This window comes from Gallinula chloropus (assembly GCF_964237585.1).
Source record: "Gallinula chloropus genome assembly, chromosome: 2".
NCBI classification, from domain to species: domain Eukaryota; kingdom Metazoa; phylum Chordata; class Aves; order Gruiformes; family Rallidae; genus Gallinula; species Gallinula chloropus.
Window position 1 is genome coordinate 101,979,405 of NC_140086.1, and position 14,108 is coordinate 101,993,512.

At 40.3% G+C, this 14,108-nt stretch overlaps 1 protein-coding gene across 1 annotated transcript in view; it reads left to right on the top strand.

Moving 5' to 3' along the window:
* Positions 1-12,320, top strand: part of ICE1 (interactor of little elongation complex ELL subunit 1) — a gene marked incomplete at its 5' end in the record, with an annotated part of 32,399 nt that extends 20,079 nt beyond the window's left edge. Inside the window, 7 exons of the mRNA XM_084260641.1 lie at positions 80-2,964; positions 4,691-4,859; positions 6,035-6,195; positions 7,047-7,237; positions 9,093-9,199; positions 9,935-10,033; positions 11,425-12,320. Of these exons, the coding sequence (XP_084116767.1) occupies positions 80-2,964; positions 4,691-4,859; positions 6,035-6,195; positions 7,047-7,237; positions 9,093-9,199; positions 9,935-10,033; positions 11,425-11,609 (3,797 nt within the window). The 3' untranslated portion in view covers positions 11,610-12,320. The remainder of the gene's footprint in view (positions 1-79; positions 2,965-4,690; positions 4,860-6,034; positions 6,196-7,046; positions 7,238-9,092; positions 9,200-9,934; positions 10,034-11,424) is intronic.
* Between the last annotated feature and the right edge of the window lie 1,788 nt (positions 12,321-14,108).

The following is a 14,108-nucleotide window of genomic DNA, read 5'->3' on the forward strand; positions in this document are numbered from 1 at the left end:
CTTACTTCTCAGGCACAGCTTGCAAAACCTCTGAATCAGTTCTTGGTAAATGAAAATGTTAAATGTGATGAAATAAAAGGGGAAATAAATAAACCAAGTGAGGGGTCGGTGGCCAAGACTTGTTCCAGTTTATTTAACTGGGAAGAGAATGTTGAGAAGAAAACTAAGACTGCAGAGGTCATCTGCCAGCCTACTTCAGACACGGATTTTAATAGCGGCTTGGTTATTTCTACTCAAGGGGAATTGGAGATGGGCTGTATAAATATTGAAGAAACAGACTCTCCCCTGCAAGCAACAATTGGCTTGAAATCCACAATGCCTCCTGATCTAAACTTCAGTCTTCAGAAAGCTGACAGTTTCGTTGATGCTGATTTCACAGAAAAGGCTCCTTTTTCCTGTGTATGGGAAAACAAAGAGGATAAAAATTGTGTTACAGGTAATGCATGTAACTGTTCTTCAGAAAGCTCTGAAGAAGGGGCTCAAATCCTGTGTGCTGAGAAATGCAGCACGTGCAAAGAACTGGACTGCCCTCGGAGAGAGTATGTACACAAAACCAAAGAGAAAATGGAGCAGACAGTGGATAAAGAGTCTCAGGTCTCTGTTAAATCACAGATCCTGGCTGCAAACTCGTATAATAAGGATTCTTTTCTTGACCAAAAGTTTGGTTGTCAAGAATCAGGATGTAGGACTTCTATGTGGGAGGTGAGGACAGATCCATCTAGCTCTCGTTCACTAACAGCTGGGGGAGAAAGCAAGGAATTGAATAGTTTTGAGGCATCTGGGAAGAATGCCAGTGAAAGGTCTGAAAATGATTTTGATATGCCAGAGCAGAGCAATGAATCTGAAGACTGTTTTATTCAAAAAGTTAGATCTGTGAAATGTTCTGAATGTGTTCTCATGTTCAGAAAGGAACCCAAAGCTTCCAGGAAAATTGCAGTGGGTGCTCTGGAAACTGGTGTGATTGTTGATGCTGATCACCAAGTATGTGAACATTCAACAGTGCACTCAGGAAACACTTTGACAGTCAGTCATCTAAAACCAGACCCTATGGTGGATGTGGACACACAGGGGGAAACAGACACCTTTCCAGATCCTGTAAATGAGCTGTCAAGTGTGGCCAGGGACGGTTATCCTAACAACTTAGCCTCTTATAAAAGAGAGTGTATATTAGAAACCTCTGAAAATACGGAGGGTGCTGATGAATGCATGGCAGATGCTAACAGAGCTGGATGCAATAATGACAGTGAGGAAAGTCTTTCAAAAAGTGAGACTCCAAAAGAAAGCCCTGTGATGCCAAATGCTTCAAAAAATAGATTACCACTATGCCAAATGTTAACCAGGTTCTCAGAAAGCTGCAGTCTGCCTGTAGAAAACAGTGAATTAAATGCAAGAGCGATAGCACGTGGCAGTGTCTTAGAAGAAAATGATTCTGAAAAACTTCAGTCAAATGTGGAGCAAAGTCCACTACAAGATGTTGATACGGGGTTCTCGGTGTTGGGTGGATGTAATCATGCTCAAACTTGCACTGCTTGCAACATAGGAGAAAAGAGCACTTATGATAGACTAGATGGTAGCAGTAGGAAAAAAATGCTTGTCAATGATCTTCTAAATCCATCCCTCCCTGATGCAGAGTGCAGCTGTCACACAGTTAGGCAGCCTTCTGAGGCACAAAACCCAGTATTTGAGAAGCGATGTGTGTTGGAATCGGAGTCTTGCGTGGGTGTTGCTTTTAAACAGAGCAATGCGTTGAAGTGCAAAGAGCAAGAACCATCTGAAATCTTGACTGTTTCAACCAAGACAGCTGCCAAAGTAAAGCATACCAAGCTATCAAAGAGGCTGTTTCAAGGTGGAAGAAAAACAAAGACTCTAAAAGTAACTCAGCCAGTTCTGGCAAATGCTGATGCTTCTGTGTCAACAGAATGCTCATCTGAGACTATAAATAAAATTAGGCAAGAGATGGGTCCTCCTCTGCCCCCCTTGCTCCTGCCTTTGGTTGCTACTCCTCCAAAAGCTGCATGTACTGTGTCTCCAGCAACGTCTTCTACTAGTCGATCCTTCTTGCTTTCCCCTCTTGATGACCTGATATCCCCACTACGTGAAACTCCTGTTCCTCCTCTCATGTCTCCGCTAACAGATACTCCAACAGTAAAATCTGCCCTTTTATTTTCTCCTCCCTCACCCTCAGAAGTGGCAGTAGGTAGAAGGATTTGCTCATCACCTTTGAAATTTTGTACTTCCATTCCAAAGCATGCACTTCCAGTCCCAGGAAGGTTTCCGCTGATAGCAGCTGATAGTGCTGCTCCAGGTGCTCCTCAGGAGAACTCTGTGAAAATACTGGACACTATGTACCCAGAGCTGTCTGCACGGGCAAGGACACTAAACATACTGAAAGGCAATATTCAGCTGAACCGATGTGCCTTTTCAGACAGCCAGAGTTTGCCAGGACCTGTGGCTCAAATAGGTGGGTTTAAAGCAATTGCATCTACATCAACTGCTTTTGTTAAAACTGGGAGCAATTCAAAATCTGACAGTAGCAAAGATCAAGACAAAAGTCAGCAATTGTTTTCAAGCTCATCAAGTAATTTTGAAAAACAGGTACTTCTGCCAGTATCTATGCCAAGAAGTGCAAAGAGACTGAGGTTGGACAGTGAAGCACCAGAGCCGGAGCCCAGTGATACTGCTGGTATCAGAAATACTAAAAATTCAGTCTCTGAAATGCAGGAGGCTTTCTGTGACAAAAGCTGTGAAATCAGTTCCAGTTCCAGTTTAGAAGCATCACTAGCAGTAGGAGTTACTGATGGTGACTGCCAGAAGATTTCTTCGGCGCTGAATAATATTGCTGAATCCTCTTTTGACTTGTTGCCAGTTATTAAAGGTCACGTGTATGTTGGCAATATCTCAAAGATTCCAATCATGAGAGATGAAGAGAAGGAAGTCGTCTATGAATTCGGCATAAAAAACAAGGTGAGTAGCATAATTTTATGTTTTGTTTTCAGAATGACTTCTGAGCAGATGAAAAAAGCATAAATATGTGGTGTTTGCATTCTCAATTGTTCAGGCAATCTACAGAGCCAGAGTGTAGTCTTGAAGAGTTATCAGACATCTAAACTTGTACAACTTAAGAAAATATAGACCTTCACTATAGAAATTACTGCTCAGTGGTGTCCAAAATGCAAAAATGCCTTTCTAAATAAATTTGCTTTCCTGTTGTATGCATAAAACACTTTGAAGCATTTTTTGTAGTGGATAGCCTTAACAATTACAGGAGTTCCTCTATAAGTGTGAAGTTCAATTATTTTTTTTTTTCAATTAAACAAGACAAACTGCATTGATTATACAATAGTGGCATAGCCTTTCATTCTTTTTATTATTCTACACCTGGTCTTTATTCTACATCAGGTTGTTCAAATGAATTTTATTTGAAAAGTCTTTCGTTACTTTTTTTTTCAGAAATTGCTTAGCATCTGTGCTGGAAAAATTCACTTTAATTGCCATCTCTCTCATAGATAAGTTGTAGTCTGCATCAGAGCAGTTCACCAACTGATGCATGGCAGCATTTTGCCCTGTTTCAGTTCTTGGATGTAGTTGAGGTCACCACAGAAGTTGCTACCAAGTTCTCATGTCATCTTTGCTAGGAGTTGCCAAATCCAGTAACTTCATAGAAGCAAAGCTGTGGCAGCTTTCTGTTTCCAGGTCCAGCCAAGAGCAAGGCCAAGTATGTACTCCTAGTAGGTACACACACACAGTATGTGCCTAAACTTCTTTGCTTCTCTGGCTGACCAGGGTGAAAACCTGGTAATGGAAAATACATATATGTACACATATATGTGTGTGTGTGTGTGTGTGTATGTGTATGCACACACAGAGACAGTATGGATCACTCAGGTGGCTCACAGTATATCCAGTAGTTGACTCCTCCCCACTTGTCTCATGCACTGACAGACTAACAGTCACAGAAGTACACACACATCCCTCCAGTATCTGGTCCAGACCTGTGGCCTTACATGCATCTGACCCTCAGACCCCTGGTCTTTCAGGGAGCTTGCTTGGACCTTCTGATTTGTCACAAAGGCAACACTGGGACTCCCTGGTGTCTGCAGGTACCCAGTCTATTCACATGTGGCCTCTCCGGCACCCGGCTCCTAAGCCTCTACTCCCCACTTGTAGCCCTCCTGCTAAACATCCCCAGTATTCTCCTCCTTTGCATCTTATATTGAATCCCTTGTTATGGTAGATGGTAAGACCCCCTCCACACCTCCTGCAGTGTGTAAAGTGATCTGGGGAGAGACTCTGCTGTTGACCAGTAAGACTCAACACCTGGATGCTGGGCTGTTTGTCCTCCTGTGACAGCTTGTGGAGTGGCCAAGTCAGGGTGCTCCATTTTATTAATTTATTTGGGTTCCTCTGCCTGTCATTATTCCTCTCTCCAGTTTTTGCTTAAGGAATATAGTTTTTAATCACATAGCTAAATAATTTATATTTAAAGAATAGGAGTCCCATTTTGCATTTTGGAAAGTTCCTCCTCTTTTTTTTCTTTTGCTGGTCGCCTCTGATTTACCTCTCTGCATTTGTTATATGTTATGTTAATTCTTGCAAATAAGATGGTACTTCTTTGTACTTGTCATACTACTAAAATGTTATAAAAGATTCTCAAGTACACAGTAGCCTAACAGTTTTTTGTGCCTTTTAGCATCTAGCAGACTCCTTGCTGCGTGTGATTCTAAATAAGCTCAGGGCTCAGAAGAATGCTACAAATTACAATGTCAATCAGGCTCTGTGTCGAGTCTACACAGGAATTTGTCGACAGTTGGGAGATTTGGAAAGAGCCCGCCTCTTCTGTTACAGCCTACTTAAAGAAGGTATAGTACAGCTTAGTGGTCTTGTATTTTAAAGATGCTGTGTGCTCTGCTGTTCTGGAATGATTATGTTTGTAAAAACAAACAAAAATCCTGTGAAAGGGACAACTTTCTCAGAAGTTTTTTCCATAGTGCAGAAGTATAAACTGTTCTAGAAGAAATTTCTCACAGTTCCTCCATATCTGTGTCCCAGTTTGGTGATGACATAGAGTCTAGTCATTTTTCCAAATAAATGCTTGATTTCAGATCCTCTGTGCTTTCATTTTTTGCTCCACCATCTCCAAAATGATGTGATTCCAGAGATTTGTGTATTGTTTGCTTATTAGTATTTTCTTACTGTAACTGAATAAGGACTGACTCATAAGTGTGAGTTAAAAACATGTATTGGCTTAAAATAGTGTCAGGAATTGGACAGAACCTGGATCAAAGCCACTGCATTTGTACATGTCTTCCTTAAAGTTTTATCCCTTCCCATTATCCAGTCTCGTTGGCTGAGAGGTTTTCTCAGTGGGGTTCCCTTCCTCTCCCTGCCTTCCTTTTCTTCCTAGTACTAAAGGTAATACATACATACTGTCACTGTACTAAAGAGTCTGTCTTAGTTCTGGAAAGACTTAGTTTGAAAATACTGAGCCATCCAGGGCTCGAAACAGTATACTGGTATCCATGTTTCAAATTAAAATAAAATAAAATTTGAGAGCACTGAGGAGCAAAATGCTGCAACTTTTGATTTCTTCAGTTAGCAGTTCTCTTTCATATAATATCCCTGTCTTTTTTTTTTTTAATCTTTTTATGGATTGTGATTTTTTTTTCTTAATTATTTTTCTTTGTTGGGTTGAGATGTTTTTGTTTGGGGATTTTTGCTCAGATTCTTTTTGGAATTCTAGTTTTCTGTTCTGTTTTTCTGTCCTTCATGCAGTCTGTCATAACTCTCACTTCTTTCATGGTTTGGTGGGGGTTTTGTAAATTTTTTTTTTCTTGAGGTGTGGTTTTTTTTCCTATTTAATCTCAGGACTGAGATGTACTAGTATAACTCCCCTTCCATGGGCTGCATTTGTTACATGACTTCTATGCCTTCTTTCCTAGTTATCTAACTGAAGCGTACTAGCTTTTAATGCCTGAGTATATTTGTTGTTGTTTTTAAATGTTAAAAACTTACTTTTATTCTTCTTTTCCCTTAGGCTTTCCAGACTGTGAAAAAATGATTTTATTTATCACCAATGTATGGTCTGACATATTTGTCTTCCAAGGTGCAATTAACAAAGCTATGCAATTAGTAGTCAAGCAGAGTGCAAGCAATGAGGTGCTGACCTGTTTGAGTGCTTATCTCAGCTGGGAACAGGTAAGGTCTGCTTTCATTGTCAGTTTCAGCTTTTGTCTGCATTGGTTGCTTTACTGGTTGAATCAAATCACACAGCTTGCTTCTGATGAAAGTTGTGAAGGTACCTTGTGAACTCCCCACGGAGTCGCTGCACAGCTAATGCTGCTTTCTCCTGTGCTTGTCTAGATAGAGCACAAGCCTCTTCTCATTTTCCCTATTAAATACTAATCTGCCTGTTAAACATTAAAAGTAAACATTGGTTTTACACTTTGATTAGTGTTCTTGGACTAGGGAATTCTGCCCCTGTGTAAAACTGTGACTTTGATGTTCTTTGACATGTTTTTTGTATTTTGTCTTGTTGGGGGGTTTTAGTATGTTTTGGGCTTGTCTGTCTTTCATGGATATCTCTGGCAGTTATTTGTCGCAGTTGCTACTACCTTAACTGTTGAAAGTACTTGCTTGGAAACAAGCCCCTAATGAACAATAAACAGTAACAAATTTCAGAATCAGAAAGTCATTTAAAAAACCCAACAACTTAGATTTAGCAGGATTAGTCTAAACTTTTTTGTATTAGAAAACACTCTTCTGACCTTACAGCTTCATTGAGAGAAACAAAAATCGTCTCTTTGTAGGAGAGAAGAGAGTGTGTAGGGTTTATGGATTTTGTTGGCTTTTTTTTTTCCCTAACTACTTTTAGTAAAATCATGCTTGAAAATTTTAGTTTATATACTCTTCTGTTTGTATTAGTCAAATCCAAAGGCGAATTTATGGTTTAAGATGCTGAGGACACTCAGAATTTAATATATGTAAAGATTTTGGTTCTGGATTGGTAACTTCTCATGTATTAAGACAATCACCTTCTAAAATTCCAGAGTTCCTCTTTAGATCCTGGTATCATGGTCTCAAACCTACTTTTAGAAATGCAGTCGTGTTCAAAAGTAGAATTTCAACTGAGTGAGCAGTACGGAGAAGATCTGAGTGAAGATGCTTGGCAGTACATATTTGCTGTTGACTTACTCTGCTCTCACCTGAAGTGGGATTGGACACATGACAATGTCATAAGGTATTATGGCAAGTAGTTCTTTCACATGTTTCCTGTTTGAAGTTTTTTGTGGTTTGTTTTTGTGTCGGGTTTGAGGGGTTCTTTTTCCAAATTTGAGACATTATTACCTACCTTTTAGCATGATAAAACATTTACTATTACTTAGGACATTTTAACCCGATGAGACCAAGACTACTGCGTTTGTGTGCCATATTTTAAAATAGAATGAAGGATCATTCTATCATGAGTATAGGATTTTATGGTACTGGCCCAAGAACTTAACCATGTTTGTACAGTTGTAATAATGAATTGATTTTAAAATAACTGTATGTGGACAGTCGTGAAAGAATTTGAGATGGCTTGTTTGTCAACAAAGCAAAATGGTTGATCATCTGAACTGAATTGTTGAATTTCCCTCCCCTTATCACTAGAAAATGCAGATATGTAAACTTTTCATGTGTAAATAGCACTCCTTCAGTGCTGAAAGTAAAACATAACCATGTTCATTTGCATGCCATCCTGATTTCAGTCTTAATTTTAGTTCTAAAATAATTATAATACTTAGATTCAATATATTACATTTTCTGTGAACCCCATAATCCAGTGCATGGACTGCTACCAAACTTAATTTGGTTTGAAATTTTATTTTGATGCCTACATTGATCTGACAGCCTCTATTTGGTATGTAGAGGTTATGCATCTTAGCAGAATATAAAAAAATATGGCTATTTGTTTAGTTATGATATAATGTAATAATTGAGTATAAAGTAAATGCAAATAACTTACAGTTATCAAATCTTTCATAGAACTTCCATGATTTCAAATATTAAAGAAGTTATTTTTAGTGATTAGCTGCAGTGAAGGGCATCTCCCCTATGAGGAAAGGCTGAGTGAGCTGGGACTGTTCGGCCTAGAGAAAAGAAGACTAAGGGGGGACCTTATTAATGTTTATAAATATCTTAAGTATGGGATGCAGGGGGAATTGGCCAGCCCCTTTTCAGTGCTCTGTGGGGACAGGACAAGGGGCAATGGCTGCAAGTTGGAGCACAGGAAGTTCTGCACCAACATGCAGAAGAACTTTTTCACAGTGAGGGTGACAGAGCCCTGGGACAGGCTGCCCAGGGAGGTGGTGGAGTCTCCTTCTCTGGAGATATTCAAGACCCGTCTGGATGCCTCTCTGTGCAATATGAACTGGGGAGCTGCTTTGGCAGGGGGGTTGGACCCGATGATCTCTCAAAGTCCCTTCCAACCCCTATGATTCTGTGATTCTGTGATATTAACTAAAGCCATACAGAGTTGATTGGGTGCAGTTGTGCTGTAAGAGGTAACTAGGTCTATTAGCATTATTTTGAGGAGGAAAAAAGTCTTCATTTCAGGTTTAAAAACAAGCACCACATCCTACTTGTAATATGCAGACTGAATATTCAGTCATATAAGAAGCTTGCATAACATCTCAGCATGACATTTGAAAGTAATGCCATTTCATAGACCATCTGTGAAATCACCGGAGTAAGTTCTTGGCTTTAAATGGAAAGGCAGAATGTTGCAGGGAAATGAATGGAAGATGAATGGGAATATTACTCTGAACAGGAATGATTCCTCCAGAAAGTTAGCTTTGATTGTATGGGTTTAAAACCTTCTTTGCATTACTCAGGTTTGGGGATTCTTGGAATATTATGAATTATGATATGGAATATCATATGGAATTATGATTATGAAATGGAATATCTAGTTTCCCTAGAACGTGAATTAAAGATGCAAGTGGAGACAGGGAAATGCCTGGCAGACAGAAGGGCCATTGGCATTCATTGTTGTATAAATATTGTACCGCCCTTTCATACAGTATCAGATTTTCAAATTTGTTTCTCTTTCACAGCAAAGTGCTTTGGCCTTCTATGGATAAATGGGTAAAGAGAAGAAAAGGACATGAAACTGCTCAATCCATTCCTGATAGTGTTATAGCATTGACACTCAGGCTAATTGGTAAGTAATGTAAATTCTTGTTTGAACTTCTGCTTTGTGTAAATATATCCTTTGATAGTGTGTGCCTATCTGGAAAGTGAATGAAAGTATTTTTTTTCCCCCCTCACTTTCTTAAATATTTTTCACCTTAAAAGCCAAATTTTCACTATCCTATGCAGATATTTTGTTTGTGAAACTCTGGAAAGCATGTACTTAAATTTTGAGAAATGTTCCTCTGATTTCACAGTAACAAATACCAACATGTTTTACGTATTTAAAATGAGTCATCTGTAGCTACATATAGCTTTATCTACATGTAGCTTTATAGCAAAGGGTATAAAACAAGGTTTTACGTGCACCATAATACCTCTTCCTGCAATATTTAGGTAGATGAATTTATTTGGAACCTGGGTGGCATTCAAGGTAAATAGAGAAACTTTGGGTTTCAATAGACGTTTTCAGTATGTAGGCTGCATAATATTGTTTGTTAAAGAAACTGCATTCTTCAAGAGGTTTACACTTAGACATTGTAAAACTGCGGGAGGTTGGGTCAGTCTGATGAAGATTGCTTTGGGGTCTGTAGTCACAAAAGAACTAGGACAACTGTAGTTCCCAGGACAACATGGCAGCAAAAATGACTAAATTCTTGTGATTGAAATTTGGTGTTTTCTGTTGATACTTATGTCAGGAAGTCTCCAAGTGGAGAAGTTGACCCTGTCTAAATGTCACACACATAGTAACATTTCTTTCTTCCAGGTCGATTGGGCCAAATAGGGCTGAAGGAAGGGTATCTTGCTGCAGTGAAGAATATTAGTTCTGTAATTGGACTGTTTGTACAGCATGCAAAAGAGGAAGGTAATGTTTATTTAAAAGAGCTTTAGTGTAACATCTGCAATGTGAAATTTTGCCAGTGCAAATAAGGACACATGCAGATTGATAAAAGCTTAGCAAAACAGCCTGCTTGTGCAGTTTTACGTTGGTGCCTAAAAGTACAGTTTTCAGGTTGAGTCCCTTTCTCTTCAGAAGTTAATGAAGCATGTGTATTGCGTTCTGGTTGGCACAGGGAACAACTCTGAGATCATTTCAACCACTTTGGAATGACATTGCTTCATGTAACACCGTATCAGCCACCTCGGAGAACTTAAAGGGTCGTCTGAACTTGAGCAGTAATAGCTGGTTACCTGAGCAGCTCCTGCTGAAGCTTGCTGCTAGCAAGATTGTTGTACTGGGAGGGGGTTGCAAGTCCAAATTTCTGACTTAAACAGTGCGAGGCAATTATGGCAGAAGATTACTGAGTTATTACTAAGATATTACCCGCAATACAAGAAAGATGTGGAACTGTTGGAGAGGGTTCAGAGGAGGCCGTGAAGATGATTAGAGGGCTGGAGCACCTCCCCTACGAAGAGAGGCTGAGGGAGCTGGGCTTGTTCAGCCTGGAGAAGAGAAGGCTGCAGGGAGACCTCATTGTAGCCTTCCAGTACTTGAAGGGAGCAGAGAAACAGGAGGGGAATCAACTTTTTAAAAGGGTAGACAATGGCAGGACAAGGGGGAACGGATTAAAACTAAAGGAAGGAAGTATTAAGTTAGATATTAGGGGGAAGTTTTTTACAGAGAGGGTGGTGAGGTGCTGGAACAGGCTGCCCAGAGAGGTGGTGGATGCCCCATCCCTGGAGTTGTTCAAGGCCAGGTTGGATGGGGCCCTGGGCAGCCTTGTGTAGATCCAGGCCTGGAGGTTGGTGTCCCTGCCTGTTGCAAGGGAGTTGGAGCTCTATGATCCTCGGTGTCCCTTCCAACCCAGACCATTCTATGATTCTATGGTTCTATGATGTTAAGTACATTTTACAGCATTGGCTGATGTTAGGGAGCTGTTTTGAACCATTTGTATAGCTTGTCTTCCTTGCAGTTTCAGGTTCTTCCAAGTAAGTGGTGTGTGCCTGTTTCAGACTCTCTGTAAACCTGACGTTTCATAATTGTCTGATCACCCTTGGAGATGCTCAGATTTTTTATGCCCTTTGAATACTGAAAACCTGCTGAATTCAGAAAACTGGGAAGTGCTAATATAAAATGAGCTGTTACGGAATTTCTGTGCAGGTGGTCATCTTTCTCCTTTCTGGTTTTAGGCGTCTCAGTTGTTGATGTGTTTGGATTCCCATTCTTAAACCAATAGTTTCTTTAGATTCAGGCATCCCAAAAACATTACCTCACAATGAAGTATCTATAAGCTGATTTGTCTTATCTTTTTGCAGGTGTTCCCTGGGGTGTGCAGCTGGCAGCCATATATTCACTGTGTGACTTGGGTTCAAGCAATCCAGAAGGTATTGTTGAGGCCATCCATGCTTGGAGAGCAACAGTTCTTAACAAGACGATCCCTTTTGCTGTCTCAAGTGGCATAGCTGAAATCTCTTCTCTGTATAAAATGGAGCTAGACTAAAATCTAGGGAAGTGGACTGGATCTAAAGGATGAAGTGCCTTATTTTACTAAGCAGTAGTTGGTTCCCATTAAAACAAAACTTAGTTGTGTGTCCTTTATTTATTTTTAACAGAATGTTTTATCTCACAAAGCAAGCTCAATTATGTTATTTGGCTTTTCTGTTTGAGAGAAGTTTTAAAAAGAAAAATTTTAAGACTTGCTTTTCCTCATAACCAATCTAAAACCAGTGCATCTTTGACTCCTGAGATGCTTTTGATTTGATGTCAATAAAAATCAGTAATAGTTTCCATTATTTTACTTCCATTGATTTGGAGCATGGGCCTTTTGACACAACAGAAGATTAAGCCTGGCTGAAATCCTAGCTCTGTTATTTTGTACTGTATTTTAAAATTAACCACTCAGAGAGAAGAACTTTGCCCAGATTTTATTTTGCTTAAGTAGTGTTATAAATGTAATTTAAAATACTTGTGTAAGACAGGTAGCAATTGACTTTTTGTGAAACAATCATGTATAGAGTAACAGAGGTATTAAACCTCTGAACTTGTATATATGTTATATTCTGATAATGTGTCTCACATTTGATATTGTTCCACTTGGGGAATTCTGTGTATGTAAATAGAAAGTTTGTTCAGAAAAGGTTCACGTTTCTAATGATAGCTTCGCTACACTCTGTGGGTTTTTTTATCTTTCATAATAAAAGAAACAAACCATTGTGTTCTGGCTGGTCTTTTCAAATATCACAGGTTGAACTGTAGCTTCTAGCTTATATAAATACTACTTTGGGTGGCAAGAGGGTTTCACTGAATGAACTGCCTGTAACACTGAAGTTCTGCCACTGGAAAGAAGCTAGACTGCATCTCTCCAGAATTTTCCAGTATGCCTCGGGGGCTGGGGAGGTAGTTATAAAAATTCATTGAAAACTTCTGTTTTCAACCCCTGATTATAACCATATGAAGGGATGAGCGTTGCTAACGCAGATTCTCATCGTAGTGGGACCTACATTCTGCCAGAGCTTTGATGTGATGTCAGTCTTTCTTCTTTTTTCTTTTGATCATAAACAGGTTTTTAGTCTTCTGAAGCCAGCTGTGAACTTGCATAATGAAGTCTTTAGCTCAGAGTGAATCAGACAACATGCAGTTTATACCTAATTCTCCTTGCAAGCACATCTGTGCTTTCAGGCTTGTCTTCAGTCAGTTCAGTATTTTTCAGTTGCAGCAAACACTTTACAGTTTTTTCTGGATTCCAACACACTGCATCTCTGGAGGCCTTGGTTATTGCTACAGACCAATGCCTAGCTATTCAAGCCAGCCTTCAACACAAGAAACTGCTGACAACTGTTCCTTCCAGCCATACCTAACACAAAACCTCATGAGATTGATTTCTGCTGGCACCAGTGGCAGATGGCTTTGGTTCCGTTAGTGTTGAATTTCCTTTGTTGTTTTGCAGCTTGGTACCGCAGTCTGGGGCATTCCACTCTCTCCATTTCTGCTGCCAGTGCTGCTGGCATGGTCACCCCAGGTACAAAGAGCTGGTGTTCATATGCATTCTCATTTTTGTGCCACTCCGGTGCCTGACTGCCTGCATTCCATTGTCCTTTTTGTGAAGCCATCAGTACTTCAGGCTTGGCTGGTTTAAAAATATTTCCAAGCCTGATGGCTAAGGAATAAGATGATACAGTTAGGAAAATAGCCTTCATCTTCTTTCCACCTTAAGGACTCCAGAAAGGAAAAGCTCAGCATCCCAAAAAGGAAGTGCTCTTGCTGACATCAGTCAGGTAGAACACAGGATTGTCAAGCAGAGGTTGTGATTTAACCACAGCTGGCAACTAAGCACCACACACTTCCTTATTGCCCTCAGCAGGATGGGGCTGAGGGGATTGGGGGAGGGAGAAAACTGGAAGGGTAAATGTGAGAAAACTTGTGGGTTGAAATAAGAACAGTCTCATAATTAAAATAACAATAACAAATGAAAACAATAGCAATAAAACCCAAGAAAGTGATGCAAATTGAAAGAATTGCTCACTCCCAACCAACCAATGCCCAGCTGGTCACTGAACAGTGACACCCCTCCCCCTCCAGCCAAACCTCCCCCTGGTTTTATTGGTGAGGATGACGTCGTATTGTGGGAATTGACAGTATTGATAGTATTATCTGTAGGGAAACACTGGCTGGAGTTACCCTCAAGGGAAAGAAGTAACAACTTCAAGGACGCTGGTGCTGAGAGAAATTCCAGGACACTGACGCTGAGAGTTGATCTTTGTAAAGGCACGTGAGCCAAAGAAAGAACTTACCAGCTTGGAGCTTTGGGCCCTGCTGGGCGGCCAGCAGGGATAGGGAGGTGATTGTCCCTCTCTACTCTGCCCTGGTGAGGCCCCATCTGGAGTCCTGTGTCCAGATCTGGGACCCCCAATACAAGAAAGATGCGGAACTGTTGGAGAAGGTTCAGAGGAGGCCAAAAAGGTGATTAGAGGGCTGGAGCACCTCCCCTACAAAGAGAGGC